General features: G+C 38.1%; 1 protein-coding gene across 29 annotated transcripts in view; it reads right to left on the reverse strand.

Annotated features, from left to right (window-relative positions):
• The window catches only part of LOC117303882 (ankyrin-2-like), a 123,361-nt gene that overhangs the window by 40,118 nt on the left and 62,628 nt on the right, over positions 1–20,615 (reverse strand). For 20 of the 29 annotated variants that reach the window (XM_033788300.1, XM_033788290.1, XM_033788308.1 and 17 more), the window contains 15 exons: positions 20,505–20,606; positions 14,914–15,071; positions 14,426–14,634; positions 13,691–13,889; positions 13,075–13,171; positions 12,519–12,747; positions 11,895–12,146; positions 10,846–10,893; positions 6,815–6,838; positions 4,676–4,693; positions 4,024–4,053; positions 2,675–2,710; positions 1,648–1,726; positions 921–1,124; positions 385–552 (listed from right to left, as the gene is read on the reverse strand). In XM_033788300.1, coding sequence (XP_033644191.1) covers positions 385–552; positions 921–1,124; positions 1,648–1,726; positions 2,675–2,710; positions 4,024–4,053; positions 4,676–4,693; positions 6,815–6,838; positions 10,846–10,893; positions 11,895–12,146; positions 12,519–12,747; positions 13,075–13,171; positions 13,691–13,889; positions 14,426–14,634; positions 14,914–15,071; positions 20,505–20,606 — 1,853 coding nt within the window. Of the gene's footprint in view, positions 1–384; positions 553–920; positions 1,125–1,647; positions 1,727–2,674; positions 2,711–4,023; positions 4,054–4,675; positions 4,694–6,814; positions 6,839–10,845; positions 10,894–11,894; positions 12,147–12,518; positions 12,748–13,074; positions 13,172–13,690; positions 13,890–14,425; positions 14,635–14,913; positions 15,072–19,603; positions 19,703–20,504; positions 20,607–20,615 lie in introns of all 29 variants that reach the window. The other 9 variants (XM_033788314.1, XM_033788301.1, XM_033788299.1 and 6 more) reach the window with 7 other exon arrangements.

Consider the following 20,615-nt stretch of genomic DNA (forward strand, 5'->3'; position numbering starts at 1 on the left):
ACAAATTATCTTACAAATCCATATGCTAAGCAAAGTTTGAAAGTTAACTTATTGACAATTTCGAGCATTGACTGGTCCCCATTCTTTATCTGCAAGGATAAAGACAGGTGTTTAGGCTACAAAGGCCTCAGTCCCAACGCAAGACATTGGACATTTCCCGACAAAAGAGGGCTACAAAAATGTGAGAGTGAGGCTAGCCTAAACATCTGATATCACACTTTAAGGCTCCTGAATTGCGAAAGTCTTTTAGCCCTTGTCCATAATCACCTTTGACCTCACATCATTTCACGTGGCCTTCATAGTCCTGGAGATTCGCAGTTAAATCTGACGTACCTTGTATACATATAAAGCCAACACCAGTTTAAAGTAAGGCTTGGTACTAACCATGATCTTGGCCTGCCTTGTACATGGCCTTCTCCATGTCCCTGAGGAAGTCTGATGGGTCTTCTTCAGGATGATCGATCGAGACGTCCATTACTGCGTACTCTTCTAGACACTTCTCCACGATGTCTCTACGGCCAATTGAATTTAGTGCATCTGCAAGTTTGTCGGCTAAAAACGAAGGGAAAAAACCCCATAAACTTTTAAAAGTAGTGTCAAAGATTGGTTGTTGTCACTGCAATTTGTTGGCAAAAATGTCAAGAAAGATACAATAAATATCATCAGCTCAGGACTATAAGGTCGTTAGTTTGTATGGATTTCACAAAATTGCTTTTGTATATTTTTGAGCTCCTGGTAAATGGAGTTCATTGATCAAGAGTGGTCAGTCTCCAAAGTAATTTTTGGCCAAAAGAAAAGATCAATTTCTGCGAAAATTATTTACTTGTGTGAGTAGAAAGCGAAATCACCTTAGCCACTCTGAGCCTAACGTTCCCTTTGCACAAACCCCTCCCTAACAAAACTCAAGAAAGCCCCCTTACTTGTTGCATCTTCCTTTGCCTTCTCTGCCCACGTGTGGAGCATGACGAAGGCTTGCTCTTCAATCTCATCATTCTCATTCTCAATCTCTTGGAGGTCGGATTCGCTGACCCCGAGGGTACGGCCGAGCGCCCGCCAGTCGGTACCAATCTCCTTGGCGACCTGCATCAGGCGGATCTCTGCCCTAGCATGGGAACTTCTCGGGCCTGCAATTTGGGTTAAAAGGAAAACAAAAAATGTGTTTTCTTTTGAAATGCTCATCCACTAGTAGTAGTCTATCCCAAGCCAATACATCAGGCCGATGTTCATATCCTGTTTCCTTGGCATTAATCGACTGGGAATATTTCTATTCCTATGGACAAGATGCCAGTTCATCGCAGGTTACTCCACAGCTCTCCCCAGTACCCATTTGTACTCCTGGCTGGAGAGAAGCAATTATGATAAAGTGCCTTGCTCAAGGTCAAAGGTGTGGTGACTGACCAGGTCACTTATAAAAGCCAGCACCCTTTACAGTCTGTAAGGATGTAAGCATGTCATCCACTAGGAGCCTGGCTGGTATGGCAGAATGCACTACCATCCCAAACTTTTTACAATGCCTTTCGCAATTGCACGAGTGTCATGCTCGAGATTTGAATCCACACTCTGCTGCTGACAACACCAGGGCTTAGGTCCAGTGAACTAGACCGCGACACGCCACAAATGATAAAAGAAAGATTAAAAACTACTCACTCATTGTAGGGTCCTGAAGGAATGTATACCTCTTGCGTAACTTGATGGATGCAAAGTTAAGATTGCTGGCGGCTTCATCCTATAGAAAAACAGCAAAATTGCAAAAAGAAAAAGAAAGAAAAACAACAAAATCAGTCTCCATGTTACTTTTGCTAGTTTTGCTGCAAGAGTTTAAAAAAAGTGCATAATTAATGAATATTTGAAAATGAATACCATGGTGTTATAGTCTGGCTACCTTGCATCAAGATGTCATAGCAGGTGGTACGGTAGACTGGGAGCCAGACAACATTTTTTTCTAATGTAGTCTAGTTCCCTAACTCGCTGACATCCATATACACATGTACAAGGTGACCAGACTAATCAGATTAATGGCCAAATAAACGCTAACCCTAAAACCTTCACCCTGTAAATTGCAGTTTAATAAAAAAAAGTCAAAAAGAGGTTAAAATGAAAACTGTGACGTCCATTTTGCATCCCTGTCTTAACTTTTAACCAAAAAAAGGAAAGAAATATTGGTTATCAACTTGGCTTGTTCCGTAAATTATTCAGAGGTTAATTTTCTCTCCCAACAAGACAAGAAAAACGACTTTCTTGCATGCACACAAAACAAACTTCTCACCAATGGACAACACGATGGTACTCACAAACATAGTGATAAACAAACTCACAATGATTACAACGAAAACAACGTTTTCAGCAAAGTGACAAAAAACATTCAAATATTACTTTACTAGAAGCTATGAGAACCCCCCCCCCCCCGCCCAAATCCCACCCGTTTTATTCCGTTAAAAATAATATATTTCATTTTGTTTAATGAAGACACTTGAATAAAACAAAATGAACATTTGAGTATTGATAAAAACAAAATGTAATTAAAAAAATAATAATAATTTAAGAAACGCTGCAATTTACAAGACGATTGTATAACGTAAGAGACTTATTGCTTCCCTAATTTTCAAAATTTTATTTTAAATCAATACACGAAACAGCAGTTGACATCTAGAAACATATAATTCATATTGGTTACCTTAGGGTACTCATCCACACGAGTGAGTGAGTAGATCTACAGAGGGGGCGTATGAGTTGTCGCAAAGAAAGGAGCGAAAGAAGAAAAAGTGTCAGTGATGAGAAACTTGATGGCACGGAGACAAAGGCGGGGTGGGGTGTTGGGTAAGGGGAAAGGAGAGGGTTATATCACAAGGAAGCACAAGGAAACTTAGACATTTTTAAAGGTCATCATAAGGAATCACATGGAAGCACAAGGAAGCTTGGACAACTTTAAAAGTCATCATAAGGAAGCACAAGGAAACTTGAACACTTTAAAAGTCATCACAAGGAATAACCGGGAATCACAAGGAAGCACAAGGAAGCACAAGGAAACAAGGAAACTTTAATGGTCATCACAAGGAAAATTCCATGGACAACTTAAAAATTATTGTAAGGAAGAACAAGGAAACTTGGAGATTGGGAGTGGTGAGGGCAAGGTATAGGGTAAAAATTCACTGAAATAGTCAGCAACATTTTTTAAATTTGATCGATTTTCTACTGGGATACTCATCTTGTAAAGAACCTGGTATTTATGTAAAGATTAGCCAATAATTATATATTGGTTGTTCGTTTACATTAGGGTTGTGGTTTGCAGACAAATGGTCAACAGCATCAAAGTCATAGGGGAGGGTATATATTATTAAATAGAGGTTATTGCAGCTCAACTTTTTAAACACCAAAATAATAAATTGATGGAATATTACTGGGGTACACAGAGTCATCACAAGGAATCTTTGACATCTTTAAAGGTCATTACAAGGAAATATCACAAGGAAGCACATTGAAAGTTGGACAACTTACGTCATAACAGGGAAGTACAAGGAAAGTTTTGACAACTTTTATTACAAGGAATCACAAGGAAACTGGGACAACTTTAAAAGTAGTTTCAAGGAAAGACAAGAAAACTTGGGCAACTTCAAAGGTCATCACAGGAAAGCAAAAGGAAAGTTTTGACAATTTTTATTACATGGACAAGATGGAAGCGTAAGGAAACTTGGACATTTGTAAAGGTCACCACAAGGAAGCAAAAGGAAACTTGGACAATTTTAAAGGTCATCACAAGGAATCACAAGGAAACTTGTAAAACTTTCAACATCACTATAAGAAAGCAAACTAAGGAAATTTTTGATTTTCTTTTTCAATTTACAAACTGGGAATATCATAACAGTAGGGAAAGGGTTTGTTCATTTTTTCCTTCCTTCATATAGTTGTACAGGGAGTGGGGAATGTTGCTGGAGAGGCAAAACATGAACAATTTGATTACATGCGTGTTTACTTGGTTTACATGTATATGGCATCAAGACGTAATGGCATTAAGACAATCAATACCTGTGTGATGGTAGTTTTTCCTTCTTTTTGCTACGGAAGGGTGGAGGGGTTTGGAATAGAAGAAAGAGGGTCTCATCATTGGCATTATAAACAAAAAAGTAAACAAGTTTTACAAAAGACGTATATAAAAACTTACACAAAATATTTTCTGATTTAAATTTGTGTTTACTCAACGATAGAAAAGTGAGCTTTTTTAATCTAAGATGTTCTGAAACTTTATTAAAAAAAATAAAAAAAAAAAATAAAAAAAAATTCAAAACATTTTTTGGGGACGAACCAAGACAAATTGACAAGAGCGATTTTTGAACCTGCGACCTTTGGATTAACGTGCTGGTGCTCTGCCAAATAATCTATTAAGCCCTATTGTTGGCAGCACCGTTATTCCAGCGATCACAGGTGCAAGTCCTGCTCTAGTCAACTTTTCTTTGTTTAACCTCAAAATTTAAAACAATTACTTGAATTTCAAAATAAGCACATATTTCTTTCCTATTCTATTTTTTCGATCTCCTTTGACGAAAACAAAGATATATATATATATATTTTTTTTTTTTTTTTTTACTATTTACTCAAAATTTTTATTTAAAAAAAAAATATAAGAAAATAAGTAAACATGTAAACACTTAGACAACAACAACTTGGCACACATCCCTACCTGGGAATACTGTTCCCTCTGACATTTTTGTGAATTTTTGAGGGGAAAAAAGTAGAAAACAATGATTCAAATCACCCACGAATCCAATGATTTTCATAATTATGATGACTGCTTGCATGCAATAAGCACAGAGCTAGATACACGCCTTTTGTGTGCACAAATTATTCACTATAACAATTTTTTAACAAAAGATCAAAAAGTAAAAAAAACTTGAACAAATATTTGATGTAATCAATGCGCTGGTTTTTTTTCTTCTCAAAATCTTATTTAGCAGTAGAGGCTTTGAAACTTAACACTTAAAAACAAGAAACATGTTTGTGTGTGTTGGCAAAGTGCATACGTTAACCATGAAAAGGTGCAGAATTGACGTTAACAATAAATAGAGTTTGCACTTAAAAATTAAACCAATATTTAATTTGTGGGGTTTGGGGACAACAGTGTGCTCTAAAACAAATACAGAAATAGACTAGATACAGAAGAGTGATTGAACAAGGAAAAACGTAGCAACTTCTTTCAAGTAAGTTCTTTGATGTTTTGAATTTAAATAATAAATTAACAGTGTGCTATAACACAAATACAGAAACAAACAAGCAGGCCTGGCATTACAGTTGAATTATGGCCACAAGTTGCCCTGGTCTTGGCCTTGATGCCCCCCCCCCCCTCAAAACCTTCCCATACATTCCCAGGGGAAGCGCCCTTTTGGAAAAAAAGGCCCCCCCCCCCTTCAAAACCTTCCCATACATTCCCCAGTGGAAGCGCCCTTTTGGAAAAAAGCCCCCCCCCCCCCCCCCCCTTCAACACCTTCCTATACATTCCCCAGTGGAAGTGCCCTTTTGGAAAAAGGCCCCCCCCCCCCCTTCAACACCTTCCTATACATTCCCCAGTGGAAGTGCCCTTTTGGAAAAAGGCCCCCCCCCCCCTTCAACACCTTCCCATACATTCCCCAGCGGAAGCGCTTTTTTGGAAAAAATGGCCTTGCCCTCTTAAAGATGAAGTTTCAGGCCTGGAAAAAGGGTACCAAGGAAAATATTTTCGCTATTTGCAAGTTAGTTGGTATTTTGAACAGATTAATTTTCACAACTGTTTTTTGGTTTTTTTTTTCCTTTCTAGAGTTTGCAAAAACAAAATGCATCACCACCGCTTCTTGAATGTTAATTTGCACCGACAATTGTTTCACCAGCACCTTAAATAATTCCACTAAATTATCACCAAGTTAGTAACACTTTGTTGGCATTGAACACAACACAAATCTTAAATGATATACAACTATAGTACACATTACAGACTCGTAAACAAAAAAACCAAAACAAAATGATACACAAATGTGTTGTTTACTTGTAAACATAAACAAGGCGATCACAGCCAAAATCTGTCAGCCAATACCTCACTGCCCATTACAATAACAAATCCACCGTGGTGTTACAAAACAACAATTACCTGTAGCAAAAAAATAAAATTGCACCAAACGCAAAAAAAACAATGCAACCAGACCGTGTTGGTTTAATACGCAAAAACAATTACAATCCCTTAAAGAAATAATCATAAAATCAATAAAATTACGAGGGAAAAAGATACTCAAGATTAAACATGGTGAACATGAACACGATTTAACGTGAACACATAACAATGTGAACCTGAGAAAGCTTCATGATGCAAATTTGAGTCATTTATAAGTCGCATAAACATTTATGCAAATGACCTTTATGCAAATTAGGATTCAGCCAGAGGAAGGAAGCCTCTATGCAAATCATCTCAGGCACTTTATGCCACACCTGTTTATGCAAATGGTTGATTCTAGAGGATCTAGTGCTTAAATTCGAGCAGAACAGGTTCTTTGTGCAAATGACCTGTATGTGAATAATCTATATGCAAATCAGTGCTCAAGATTTCTGTTCATTTGCTTCAGGTCATGCAAATGACCTGTATGCAAATATTCTATATGCAAATGACCTGTATGCAAATATTCTATATGCAAATTTGTGCTCAAGATTTCTGTTCACCGCAGGTCACTTTGTGCAAACAGTTCCCATTAGATTTCTTTAGGAACAAGATTCTTTTTCTCAGAGATGAAAATTTGTGGAAGAAAGACAACAACGAAATAAGTAAACAAAGATGAAACTAGGCGTTTCCCATGCATACCTGCCCTTTCTCCATTTTGTACTCCTAGGAAAAGAAAAACATCACAGTGTATGAAAATACGAGAAGTGGATCAAGAAAATGGATGGAGAAATACTAGGAACACTCGATACAATGAAGTCAAGTGGAAACACTTTGCGAAGAATGTACGTGTACCAAAAGTGGCTCTTTTGGGTTAAGTGTTTAATTTCCAGGAAGATATATCCTCATTCACTTGTTTTATTCAATACTTGGCCGAAAGTTAATTCCTTCTATGTTTGACTTCACTTTTACTAACTGGGAAATGTATCTGTGCTCATTGAGGTGCATAACAATGGCTATGGGGGGTTGTCACCCAACTATCCTGATTGGGATCCAACTATCCCAATTAGGATACATCTATCCCAACTTGAACTATTCCAACTGGGATCCACCTACCCCAATTGGGATCCAACTATCTCAACTAGCATTCCCATCATTGGCAATGCATGAAAATCAAACCATTCTCATCTGGGCTCCTGAAAATGAACTATTGATCTCAATCAGGATTTGCTACATGTAATACCTCGATTAGGATATAATTTTCCCCCCAATGAAGGTATTGATATACCCAATTGAGGATTCCTACACCGTCCCACAATTGGGAGATTCTTTTACCCAAATCAGAACCCAATATTCCCAATCGGGATATCAATGGTACCCAATCAAGAATCTTTGGATGACAATAACCCCACCAGCCACACAATGGTGCAAGACACAGAGAGAAGTGCAGGAAAGGTAAGTAACACATTGAAGGCCATGCAAAAGCGTATGTCATAATGTCTTTAAGACAACTCCATAATCTCTTACAGACTGAAAAGAAATCTTAGACAATAAGTAACAAATAGTAAATATAAAACAGATTAACAAATTAACCATCTTAATTTTTTTTTTAAATTAAGACCCCCCCCCCTAAAAAAAAAAAACCCTAAAGGTAAACAAATTGAACAATTACATGTACAGTGATTTCATAAAGTATATGTAAATTAAACAGAATGAAACAAAATATCTTGATGAGAAGCAAAAAATGATGATACACTGATGAAGACAAACTTCCACAATATCACAATAGGAAACAGGTTCACAATGGTTACATGTACATGACTGTTTTGGACCAATGGAGGAATGAAAAAACAAAGCACCCCCTCTGTTGACAACCAATCTCTCCAAATAATGAATAAAAATCAAGATGGGATAAACTTCCAAGCTGAAGCTACTTAAGCATGGCACTTGAAACAGCTTGCCAGCCGTTGTAGTGTAATGAACTACCCTCAAAACAACTCAGCACTAGGCTGGTTGGTGACAGTTTTCACGTTAACATTTTGGCCCTTTATGTTTTGGTGAGAACGCGGGGGGCAACAAAAAACGCCATTCCAGTTGCCCATCGTGCTAAAACCCTGTCCCAACAATAAAAGTAGTACAATGGTGGTTTGAGGAAAATGCATACTGAATGAAAAAATAATATGCTGAACTGAATTTGCCCTTAAGAAAAAATAAATTAATAATAAAGATCATAAGAAATGCTTTGCTGGGTCAAAAATTATAATTTTAATGGGGTCCAGGAAAAAAACACACAATTTTGATCCTGTTTTTATTGCTGCGATGCCTGAATGAAGTCTGTTAGAAATGTCTTTGCTAAGCAATGATGAGTGGGGCATCAGTTGCAACAATGTCAGGTTTATGGAAATTTGGGCTGATGTCTAGTTTCTGTTGAGCAATATTTGTCTGTGCTTAGCATGTTCTTCTGCCTACAGGCTTTATGCAATCTGGCCCTGGTTATACAGTAGTTTGAATAAGGGAATCAATGTGTGGTGAAGAGGTTTTCAACTAGTGGTTTAAATCGCCGAGGCCTGGTTCTTGATAATTTTACCGAGACGTAGTTTGAATGAAGGTTGAATGGTAAGGAAGGTTGGATGATGGCTGAACAAATCCCTACAACGCATTTCTATGAAAACCGTTGATACAAAGTGTTCAGAGACCAAATAAAACAATGTCAGATTGAACCGATTGGATGAGTGTTAAAAAAATGTACCGTGACATCAACAATGCAACTTAAGAAAGGTTGGGGTTCTTGGAACAAATAAATTGAAATTAACAAACAGATTGAACTTCTAAAATGTAGCATTGATTAAATTATTGGTCATTGCGTCAACCAAAAAGAAAGAAAAAAACCTAGGGTTCACTTTTTTCAGACAGATTGTTACATTAATATTGTTAGTCTCAATCACCATGGTTACTAATATTCAACAAGAGGACTTGTCCACATCAAATGACTATGGGAGAAGTTACATTGAAACGGGGACAGTGACGACATTCTTCTTTTACTGGAAGTAAAAAGAAATATTGTCGCTCGTTGTCGAGTTTAACAAAATTGTTGTGAAATGAAAAGTGGCTGAAAACTTGTGCCAACCTTTACTGGCACTTTTGTATTGACACGTACCTGCTCAATCAGAAAATGTTGCTTAGAAATATTCAGCCACGCAAAAAATTGCAGAATACCAGTCACAATTGCATGCCAGTAGGTTTTTCTACATTTCTTTTTTTTTATTGGGGGGGGGGTGGAGTTGGAAGTGGAGGACAAACTTCTCTGAGTGCATTTGATGAAGGCATTGATCCTGTTTACAGTTGGTTAACGATTTGTCACTATCCACCGATGATGAGTTAGTACATGAATGATGATGACACACTGCATCTAAGTAGCGCCCTCATTAAGGACTTCCACGTTATCATCCTATCTCAACATCTCTCCAAATTCACACACAATTTCATCACAATCATTCCTATTGGTGAACATTTTCTAAAATTCACTGACAGTTTCACTACTTAGAAAAGTTAAATCAGTTGTAAGCCTCAGAAAAATCAAAAATGTCATTTCCACTACTAAAAACTATCAGTGAACTTTTCACTCGAAATCTGTAAAAAGACAATTTGAAAACGATAACATTTTGTACAAACAGATTTTACTGAAGTTTCACTGAAGTTCACACAGATGTTGGCATTTTGAATTTTTCCAAACTGACATTGTCTCTCAATTTTCCCAGAGTCACTGCCACACAAAGTCTTTATCAATCGTTGTCTTGTCGCTATGGTCTACCTACACTGCATGCACCTACTTTTGTTCCCCTGTGAATCACTGAATAACAAAATTTTCCCCCACCCCCTGCCCCGGAATGTACACCTGTGAAAACTACACTTGGAGAGAGGGTTTAATGTTAAGTAAGAACCCTTTCTATTTGTGTGTGTCGTTGGTGAAGGCCTAAAGCATGTTATGATTTCATGCAATGTTTAAAAAGCCATTGGCAGATACAAAATGTCTTTAATTTTTTTTTTTTCCTGCCAATGGTTTGATTTTCTGAATGATGAACCAACATGCAATACCTTTTGGGAAATGTGATTTTTACTACAGTACTACAATAAAATACATGCAGACTACAACCATGCAATGTGTGCCGGGGACATCTCCATAGAAACAGGGGAATTTACCAAAAGAACATTATGCAATAACCGTTAGAAAGAGCTTGGAAGGTTTGTTGTTTCAAGGCAAAAGCACTGTAATTTGTTGCATTGTTTGGTATTTTGGCTAGTGACCTTTTTTGGTAGGCAAAATGTTGTGCTTAGCAAGTTTTTTTGTGCTTAAGCAGGTCTAAGAAATTTGGCTTTCAATAGAGCTGGTTATGCAAAAACTAATGCTTAATAATTTTAGCCTATGCACAAATCAGGAAACCATTCACGAATGGTACATCAGACATGACATTTTTTGCTGGTAACCGGTAAGAGGAATGTTGTGCTTAGCATACTTTTTGTGCTTAAGTGGCTCCATGATACTGGGCTCTGGTATACGGGAGGAGCCAAACAACCTTCAACAAATTCCAACTATATTGTGAAATTATTTCCCTCTTTTAGGTAAAAAATTCCCTCTACTTTGGAGAAGTCCCCATTGAATCTACATGTACACAAATCAAAATAATGTGTCGGTTGGTGTTTGTATTTTTTTGATTTATTTTTTTTAGAGCTACCTCCTCACTGCTATCACTCTCCGATTCGCTTTCGCTCTGCCGTTTGACCTAGGTCAAAGGTCAAGGCAGATAGGGGGAAGAAGGTCGCGGTGGAAGACATGGGAAATCAGCAGTTATTAAGTAAGTTGATAGAAAAATATGTTAATGACATGATGAAAAAATTACATTATTAAAAACCATTTTAGTAAACCAACTCCGAAATTAAAAACGTTTACATTTTTTCTTCAGCAATTTTGGAGACCCTTTATTACAAAACAGAAATTGTTCCTTGCGGTTGAGAAACTAATCACCTCATACGTCAAACATCTCAAACAAGTCTCTTCAGAGATGGGTTTTTAGGGCGTCGAACCAGAGGTCCTTTTTAGTTCTGGTGTCAAAAGCACCTCCAGCCGATGCAGATTTTGGTTACTACCTCCCAAGCAAAGCTTGAGGAATATTTGACTATAGTTACTTGAATTCTCACAATTTTGATTTTTGTTTAAGTTAGTTTGTAGCATCTTAAATTTCTTTCTCTCAAAATTTACTCAAGAAAAATAGACTGAATGTTCCTAAGATGTTAGATGGAATATAGAAATGAATGAATAAACATGGCCAGATGGAGTCCAGAACTACATGAATTATGTTTCTACAAGTTTATAAAATGTTAGTCAATATGTTGATGATTATGAATGTCTACTTCTACGATTCTGTTAACAATTGAAGAAAGTACCCTACAACTCTATGTCTGATCCAGATTTCTGAGCGAAACATGCACATTTGGGTTGTGACTGTAGTGCTCCTTTGATGAAGTTCTTTGATAACTGTGTTACTTTTTTTTAGTTGCTTGGAATCTAGAGCTGAAATCCATCCATGCTGAAGGTTTTTAAATTGCATCTCACAAGTTCAAAACTAATTATAAGTTTAATTGTCAATGTATATTAAGTTTAGTTAAGAAAAGTGTATTCAATATAAAATATGTATATTAAAATCTCATCAAACAGATGAGACATGAAACAGCAGTATGAAAATCTATAACATGGACTTGAAATAGTAGTCTGTTTATGACTCACCTTGACGAAGGGTGGCATAGTTACATTCAGGTTGCACAGAGCTTTCTGAGGTGGCATCCCCCTGGAGACCTTGGGCTCCTGCATGAAGGAGAGGCGACCGCAGGGCTCCGTTGCCGAGTCCCGCACTCGCACGAAGAACGGTAACCGGTTCTCGTGGAAGGGAGAGAACATGAGGTGAAGCTGGTCCCCTGACTTCTGGACGGGGACCAGGTTGCCGGCCATCTCGATGAAGATTGGCTTGCCTTCTAGAGCCTGGATAAGTGGAATAAAGAAAGATGCTATCACATCACACCTTGATTAAGGGGAGCACTCTGTTAGGAAGCATAATCACTACACTAGCAAAGAACCCAATTGAGAGAAGATAAAATAATGTCTTTATTGGTTGACCGAGTCAGAGTTTTTGAATATATAGCGCTGTGACACAACACCCATAAACAGATAGGCAATTTGCATAGCAGAGCACTTGCAATGCTTCAAAAAATGTATACAGAAGGTTTGATACTCAAAGGCCATTTTCAAAACCACGGCTTGGCCTTGGGCTCTATTCGCTTAGTGGGGTTTTAAACTTTGCATGGTGGGAGTACAATCAGGTGAGGTTTACAGAGATCTAGATTAGTTTCCTACCTCAACGTCCTTGCTCCTTGCTACCTCCTTGAACTGCTCCTGCTGCTCTAGAGTCTTATCCGTCCTGTCGTCTGTCACACAGAAGACTCTGATGCGAGACTCGATGGGATCGTGGGTCTTGGCGTAGATGGCAAACTTGGCCATGAAAGGTACAGCCTTCAGCTCATGGTAAAGCTCTCGGGCAAAGTTACCCGCCTGGTCGATCTCCTTGCAGTCCATCAACCAGAATCTGAAAGAGGTTAGGAACTCCCAACTTAAAGACTTGTCGATAAACTGCTCTACATATGGATAATACATTGGTTGCTTTAGGTATATTATAGTGTTTGCTGCATGTATAGCGTTTCACTGGGTTTCTTGTTAAGATAACACATTTCATATGAAGCGCCCTAAACCAATCAAAATGAAATATTTGCCCAATCAAAGGGCAGAATCTTTGCAAGGGATGTATTAAAGAAAGTTATATACATGTCATATCTTAAACCAAAGCCCATATTACTATCCAGAAATAATTTCCAAATATTTAAACAATTTTTGTTGACAGGAATGATTGACATACCTGGCTGAGACAGTTGTAGTGAATGAGACACAGTTATCCACAAATGTAAGAGGGGTCGTGCCTGTGATGTCTTCCCATTGAGCAGGTGATGTACCACCTAAAAACAAAGTTCACAAAAGAAATATCATCAGCAACCTTTGTTCCAAGAAAATATCTGGCCATGATTCAGTCAAAAGACTCCAAATCCATGATGAAAGGAATCAGGAGAATCAGTACAAGGAACTCTTTCATGTGATGTATAGTCATGATAGTTAAGCAGCATGTCAGACTAAAAGTGGCAGAACATATGATGAATGTCAGAGCCCAACAAGGAGCTTGCTGACCATGAGTTTGTCAAGTTAGGGTTTCAGCAATGATATTTTCAAAGGAAAAAGATCGCTCAAAGAGCTCACAAAACTTCAAATAAATACTGCATAATACCACATAAAATGGTTAACGAGGTTTGCATGTGAAAAAAATGCTTCATTAAAAAAAAAATTGTTTCTAAATATTCTAAGTGTATTTTTTTTTAATAAAGTTTCTTTCCTGAAAACATTTTGATTTTTAAAATCCATCAGTCAGAAAAGAAAGTATGGGTCAAAGTTGAAAGAACTATCTCAGGGTCGTAAATGTTTACCTGTTATACTGCAGAGGAGTCTCAGAGTAGGGGTGTCCCCTCCGTAACCATTGATGATGCCTTGGTTGTTCGGGATGGGTATGGTCACCGTGATCGCCTTGTGGAACTTACGACGTCGGGGCTCGATGGTCACGATGGGGCTGACCATCACGCGGTTGCCCAGTACCTTCTTGACTACCTCGTTGCTGACCGGCTGGGCCTGTTTTGTGGTAAGGAAGTTCAGTTAGAAATTGAGTGTTTGAGTTGGAAGTTGATCATTTGAACCTTGGTAGCTAAACCTACTCCTGCCCAAAGGTTCTAACTGGAAGGGTGTGAGCTTGTTCTAGCTCAATTATTGATAGGGATTGGGGTTCTCCCCAGGTTTTTGTCAAAACTGTGACCAATCTGTACCAAATTTGATTGATGTTTAGCTGAATCACGCTGAACTGAACCAAGGTCTTCAGAGTGTTTTCCTACTTAGTGTTTATCTTGGTTCATAAAGCCCTACTGTGTAATCTGAAGCAATCTTTATGGTTCCCCCCTCCCCTTTTTTTTTATTAATAGAAATGTTTGCGTATCGAGCGAAATATTTGCATATCGGTCGAAATGTTTGCGAATTGGCACTCAAATCACGCGTATCCGACCTATACTCTAGCATTAGCATGGACAGAACACTTGGGTAGTCTAATTTGATGGGTGGGTGACAGGGGTGGGGCAGGGCAAGGCGGGGGCAAGGCGGGGGAAAGGGGTACTTACCTGGAGACCCACTTTAATCTTCTTAGTCAGAGTCCCTTCAGGGAATACGGCCTGGACCTGAGGGACCACGGTGGAGCTCAGCATTCCTCCGCTAGTCCCGATGGTGTTGGTCTCCTGCCGAACGCGGGAGATGATTGCAAAGTACTGTGGGAAGTCATTGGTGACGATGCGACACAGACGTCGGTCAGAGTTCAAATTGTTGTCATCTGCTGAGGAAGAAAACAAAATAAAAGAAAACATTAGAGCCTTTACCTCTTGTTGGGGTTTTACCATACGAGGCAACTTGGAGGCAACCAACTGCAGTGCATGCTGCAGGACCACTTTGGTAGCACACAAGTAGTTTTTCAAGCAATGTCTTACAATCCCCAAGTATGACATTATTCTTTGAGATTGCCTGGCAACCAGCTTTTTTCGCCGTCTGAGAAGTGCCCTTTGAGCTTGACCTCTTAGCCACGACAAGTCTTTAGAGAAAAAACGTCAGAGCTTACCATCTCCTTCATAACCTTCCAGAGCCTTGTGGACCTCGGTGTCCTTAGCATCCAGGGAGTGCTCCTTCCATGTGTCACCCTTCTCGCTTCTCAAGATGACGATCTCTCGCTCCTTGCCCCTCAACGATGCGAAGTGTGGAACCTCGATCAGAACGGGACTACAGACAATCCAGGACAGAAGGTAGTGAGGAGTTGGGGAAAGAAAGACATCCAGAATAATAGTTAATTGAGAGAAAAATTACACCTTCAAGATATCAGAGACAAATTTGATCGTTTGGTGTGATTATGTGATGATACAATATAACTTTATTTGACGATAACTTTATGTGACAAAAGTTTTGCGTAATTGTTCTGATATCTCCATGAATAAGATGAATTTTCTGACTGTGTGTGAAAGTTTGTCATTTCAAAAATTCAAAAAATGCAGAAAGAAGACTTGGTATGTTTAGTTTATGGAGATCTTTCGACTATAATCACTGGTCTTCCCAGCGAAGATGTTTGATTTCCTGAAACCAGATTAAGAAGTTTTGTTGACCATTGTGCTAATGTCGGACTAGAAAACCTGAAGTGGTGGAATATGTCTCGGTTTTAATTATGCGTAAATTGTCATTATACTATACATTTTTGGTGTTCAATTTGGATGTGTGACATTTGCAGGCATAGGAGATAAGGGCAACAAAACAGCACAGCAAAAACATTTTTTTTTTAAACAAAAAGCACACACAATTGCAGAGAATATTTACTGCCGAAAAGAAACTTGAAGCAAATTTCCTGAAAAGTTTCTTGTCATGAAAAGGATAAAGTGGAGGAAAACTTAAGTGGAAGAAAACTACAGAGGCATCAACAAAATTACAAAGTTCCAAAGAAAGAGAAATCAATAGAAAAAGAATTTAAAGCCATTGGACCCTTTCGGTAAACAGTGTTGTCCAAGGCCCACACTTTGTGTACCACAACTTCTATATCAAATAACAAACCTGTGAAAATTTAGGCTCAATCGGTCATCGGAGTCGGGAGAAAACAACGGAAAAACGGTTTCCGAGCGTTTCGCCGTGTCATGACATGTGTTTAAAATAAATCCGTAATTCTCGTTTACGAGAATTTATATTGTTTTGCGGTTTTCTCAAAAAGTAAAGCATTTCATGGAATAATATATCAAGAGAAGTCTTTCACCATTGCCTTCTGTAAACCGTGTAAGTTATTTGTAAATCTGTGATTTTTTTTTATTATTATTGAACCGAAAGGGTTCAATGGCTAATAAGCATGTGTAGATGAAGTTTTGCTAATTCACTTGATGGTGCATTTTTTTAGCTAAACAATTAAAGTATTCGCCAAAGAATATCAAATAAATTTATTTACTATTAACTTGTGAAAATTTTATTCACTAAGAAAATGAAACGAGAATAGTTTTAAAAGTGATAAATGAAAAACATCAAACACAGAGAGCAGAAGCAGGAAACAAAGATGAATAATTTCGAAGACGAAATAAAGGACAGTAAAAGCAGATGAAAGCTAGCGCACAAAAAAAGAAAAATTTAAATAATGCAAAGATAAAGCAGAAAATTTTTCAGATAATGCATTTTTTAATTTTTTTTATTTCAAGTCATGTACAAGTGTTTACATGTTTGTGTCATTTTGGATACGGTATGTTCTCCTCCTAAAACGTCTCCAAAAAGCTCTACCAATGAAAGCTCTGATGGTATCCGAAAAGCGCTTTCAAACCATCTTTAGTTGTCGCCAAGATAGAACGTGGAGAGAATTTTAACTAGCATTCTGGCAGCAGACCACTCTTAAGGGAAAACGACGGTTGGGAATGAGTTGAAGATCAAAGAAACTGAATGCAAAGAGTTCACTTAGCCAAAGGGTCCCCCCCCCCAAGAAAGCGTGGTTCTGTTGAAGGACTTTCCTATTGTTGTTATGTGGGTTAGGGTGCTTATACTAGATGCATTTCTGTGTGACAATTACCACCAGTGATTGGAACCATATCAGCCATTTTGTTTTCAAATCGAGGCTGGGTTGAAAAACTTTCCAGCGCCATTAAAAAAAAAACCTGATGAACGTGCTCCAGGTATTTTTTTTTGCTTACACAGCAAGTGCAAAAGTTTGGCGCTTGCAGAAGTTTGGCGCTTGCACAGTAAGCGGAGAATGGTGATGATGAGCGCATAATTTGGCAGCTACATGTAGCAGAGCCATGAAATTGGGCCCAGTTAGCTTGTCATTTCACTAGTACGACAGAAATGTCCCTAATCCTTATTTCATTAGGTGTGTTTCAACATTGAACTTGCCAGCGGGGCCACTTGGAGAACATTTTACTGGTTCTCAAGTGTTTTAAATAGCGTTTGGCTAACGGACCAGTCTTAAAGGAGAACGCTGCTATGGTCAAAACACTGGCGATAGTAACATTCATGCATGTTTATTTGATTCAAGTGGGGCTTAACGCACAGTGTGTCATGTCAGGGTTTTCATCAAAACAAATTTGTGTAGATTATAGTTGTTTTTTTAACTTTCTGTTACTGATGCAGTGTGTTGTTATTTTTTCAGTTGTGTGCTTAGTTCTATGCAACAGGTGGAATATGCAGTTAGATTTCCAGTCGGTTGTTAAGGCCGATTCATACTCGTCGTGTTTTTTACTGCGTACGCATTGCCCATTTATCAGAGTGTGTAGTATGCAAATGGCAGCGCAGTGCGAAACCATATTGCACTTCTGCGTTGGAAGTTTTAATGGGTATCTGTTTTAATGAAGTATACACGTTTGAACGCTTGAATCCGAATTCGCATTTTCGGGGGTGTGCACACAGTCATAGCAAGTATGAATCGGCCTTTAGGCTAAGATGGTGGGTGTAAAAATGCTTATGTTCTATGTTTCATTCACATGATTGATTCAAGTACAATTGATCTCTCTCTCTCAAAACATCAGCATCTTATCTTTACAAATTTTTCCTTCAATGCCTTTCTTGCATCTGGACATTTTTCAAAATAAATGCATTCCACAAACTGCATCTTCATTGCTTTTTTTTTTTCTTCTTTTTCTTTTGAGAACTCAAGAAAAAAAGAATTAAAAAATAAATTAGAAAGTCGTCATCTCCTTCGGAGGGCTATGAATTGGAAGATGATTCGTTTTGAGAGAAATACATTTGGTTTAAATAAAAGACAAAATAATAATAAGAATAAATGAGCGAGTAAGAAAACATCTGAGAAAAATGCATGATCATTCACAATTTATGGAATGCGACTAAAATAACACCCATGCACAAGATGCACATCGCCATGCAATGAGAAACCATGGTTACATGCTCAACCACAAGAGGGCGCTACAGAGATGACCTTTGCATGGAAACACTTTATTTTATTTTATGCTTTTTGGGAGCTTCAAGCAATAAAAGTGTAGCGAAACTACTTCTGTTCGTTTGCTTTTTATAAAGCCAAAGGAATGTTGAAATCCTTTGATTTCTTGCTACTTGGACAGTTGTCTTAATTATAAACAAGAATTCACAGAAGTCAAACAATGCATACCAAAAGAAAATTGACATTTTGTATTTCTTAAAAACATCTCTGTAGCACTTCTTTGTGGCTAGCAAATCCTAAAAGTGGTGTCAAGTATTATAGGGAAAATGCCAGTTTGTGGAGATTGTTTACTCTGACAATCCCTCAAGATTGAAAATTTGTTCAAAAAGATAAAGTTCAAAGTTTATCTACTTCTAGTATCACTGTGAAATTGAGAAAAAAATAGTAAAATTTAACTGAGGTGAAAATGTTGTAGCACATAGTCAAGATAAAACAAACTAAGAAGTGCAAAGAAAATTTCCAAAAACTGAAAATAATCAAAACTGAATTTAGGGGATGGGTACTCAATCCTAGAAATACGGGTATTTCCCTTATTAAGATATAAACAAGGCCTGCTAAAGGGACCCTACAAAAATTGTGAATCCAAGTTGCTCAAACATTTGAAGTTGGCACATTTTTACACATCTCAAATATCAAGGCCCGCTCAAAGGTCCTTCAGAAATCTGGTGACGTTTTAATCCTTGAGTAAAGGTGCCTGTTTCAAGGGCACCAAGGCAATGACCTGAGGGCACGAAGGCAATAGACTTTGTTGCCTCCTTGTGGCCTGGCTTTTTCTTCTTGTTTTCGTAAAAGCATTTGAGAAAAATAATATCGAACAGAAAATTGATTTTGTGTTAGAAATATGGATTTAGGGCTCAAATTTTGGGGAAAATCGTTACTATTAAGGGTAAAATAGTTGTAAGGTTGTGAGGATCTTCTATCCATTTTACAGTGTACAATCTTGCTAGTCAAAATGGAAAAAACAGTCTTCATTCAAGAATTTTATCTATTGCTGTCAGCTCTTAGATTTAAATATTTGAGTGGAAGACAAAATACTTTTTCAAACGTCAATTAGAGAAAGAGTCAACGATGAAGGCAAAAATAGTTGAGTTTTAACAAGTATGAATGAAACAATCTCTACTACATAGAGAATCTATGAATTCATGCCAACATTCCTTCAAGATGCAGTTATCAAAAAAACGTCAGAATGCATTCAACTTCATGCAAGTAAAAGTCACATTAAAACAAAAATCAGGATTTCCTGTAACGGGCCGTCAAAAATTCCACAGAGATTCTTAAATTTGGAGAGAGAAAAAAACGGGTAAAAAAAAAACTCCAACTGGCATGCACGACGATGCCAGCAACATACCCTAGGAAGGTTTCGGCTGGACCCATCTCCAGTATTCGGCAAGCGAGACGTTCCATGTCATTTAGAGGGGGGTGGGTGAGCCGTTTCTTGCCCAGTCCGCTGGAATCGGATCAGGGGGGTGGTCAATTTTGGGCTTTTATTTATCATGGGTTAATAGTTTGAAATTAATGGTCACTCGGCCAAATGTGAGTGAAAACAGCAGCAGGCAAGTCGATGACAATGGGTCGTTCAACTCAGAACTTAAGTTGGCCTATAAGAATGGTTCTCGCTCATTTTGGTGGAATGGGGGCTACGGTCTTCCCAGCAGCTCAACTTTCGCTAAGATATTTATAAAAGGATTTTTTTTTTTCAAGACGATGTTGAAAGGTAAATAAGTCAAATGAAAAGGTTTGAAGTTGTGTGGCCCCTGGTCCCCTGCTCCCCTTTAAAAAAATAGTGGTGTAATGATACAAGTATTACCAATGTTAAGATTGTTAGTTGGGAAACTTTTGTTTCCACACTCACACCAAAAAGGCTAACGTCTTAAAAAGCAGAATCACCTGAAAACATTCTCAGTTGAATAAATATTAAGTAAAAATCTCCATTTGTCGTAACTTTCAGACAGTGAGACCTTCTAACATAGGTCCTTAAACAGAGTTAAAAACAACGTGCATAATCACACAACAAACCGCTTATAAAAAGCACACTCTGGCTAGCTACACCGCTATAAACACACACCTAAGGCACTACTTCACCGACTAGCGGACAAAAAACAAACAGACAGACACCACGACTAACTAACACACTCCACAAAAAACTCTACATTAAGCTGAGATGAGATGGGGTGGGGGTTGTGAGAAAGCCCTTGGTTTTGATCATCATGCGACAGAGAGAGGGGTGGAAAAACTCCATCGCCACGTACCCTATGAACTTTTCGGCGGGAGGCCCAAACTCCATTATACCGCTAACAAGTTGCTCGCCATCATTCAGGGGTGGGCAATGAACGAGTTTGTTGCCCAAGCCACTGGTTATA

This window comes from Asterias rubens, chromosome 20 (assembly GCF_902459465.1).
Source record: "Asterias rubens chromosome 20, eAstRub1.3, whole genome shotgun sequence".
Classification (NCBI taxonomy): domain Eukaryota; kingdom Metazoa; phylum Echinodermata; class Asteroidea; order Forcipulatida; family Asteriidae; genus Asterias; species Asterias rubens.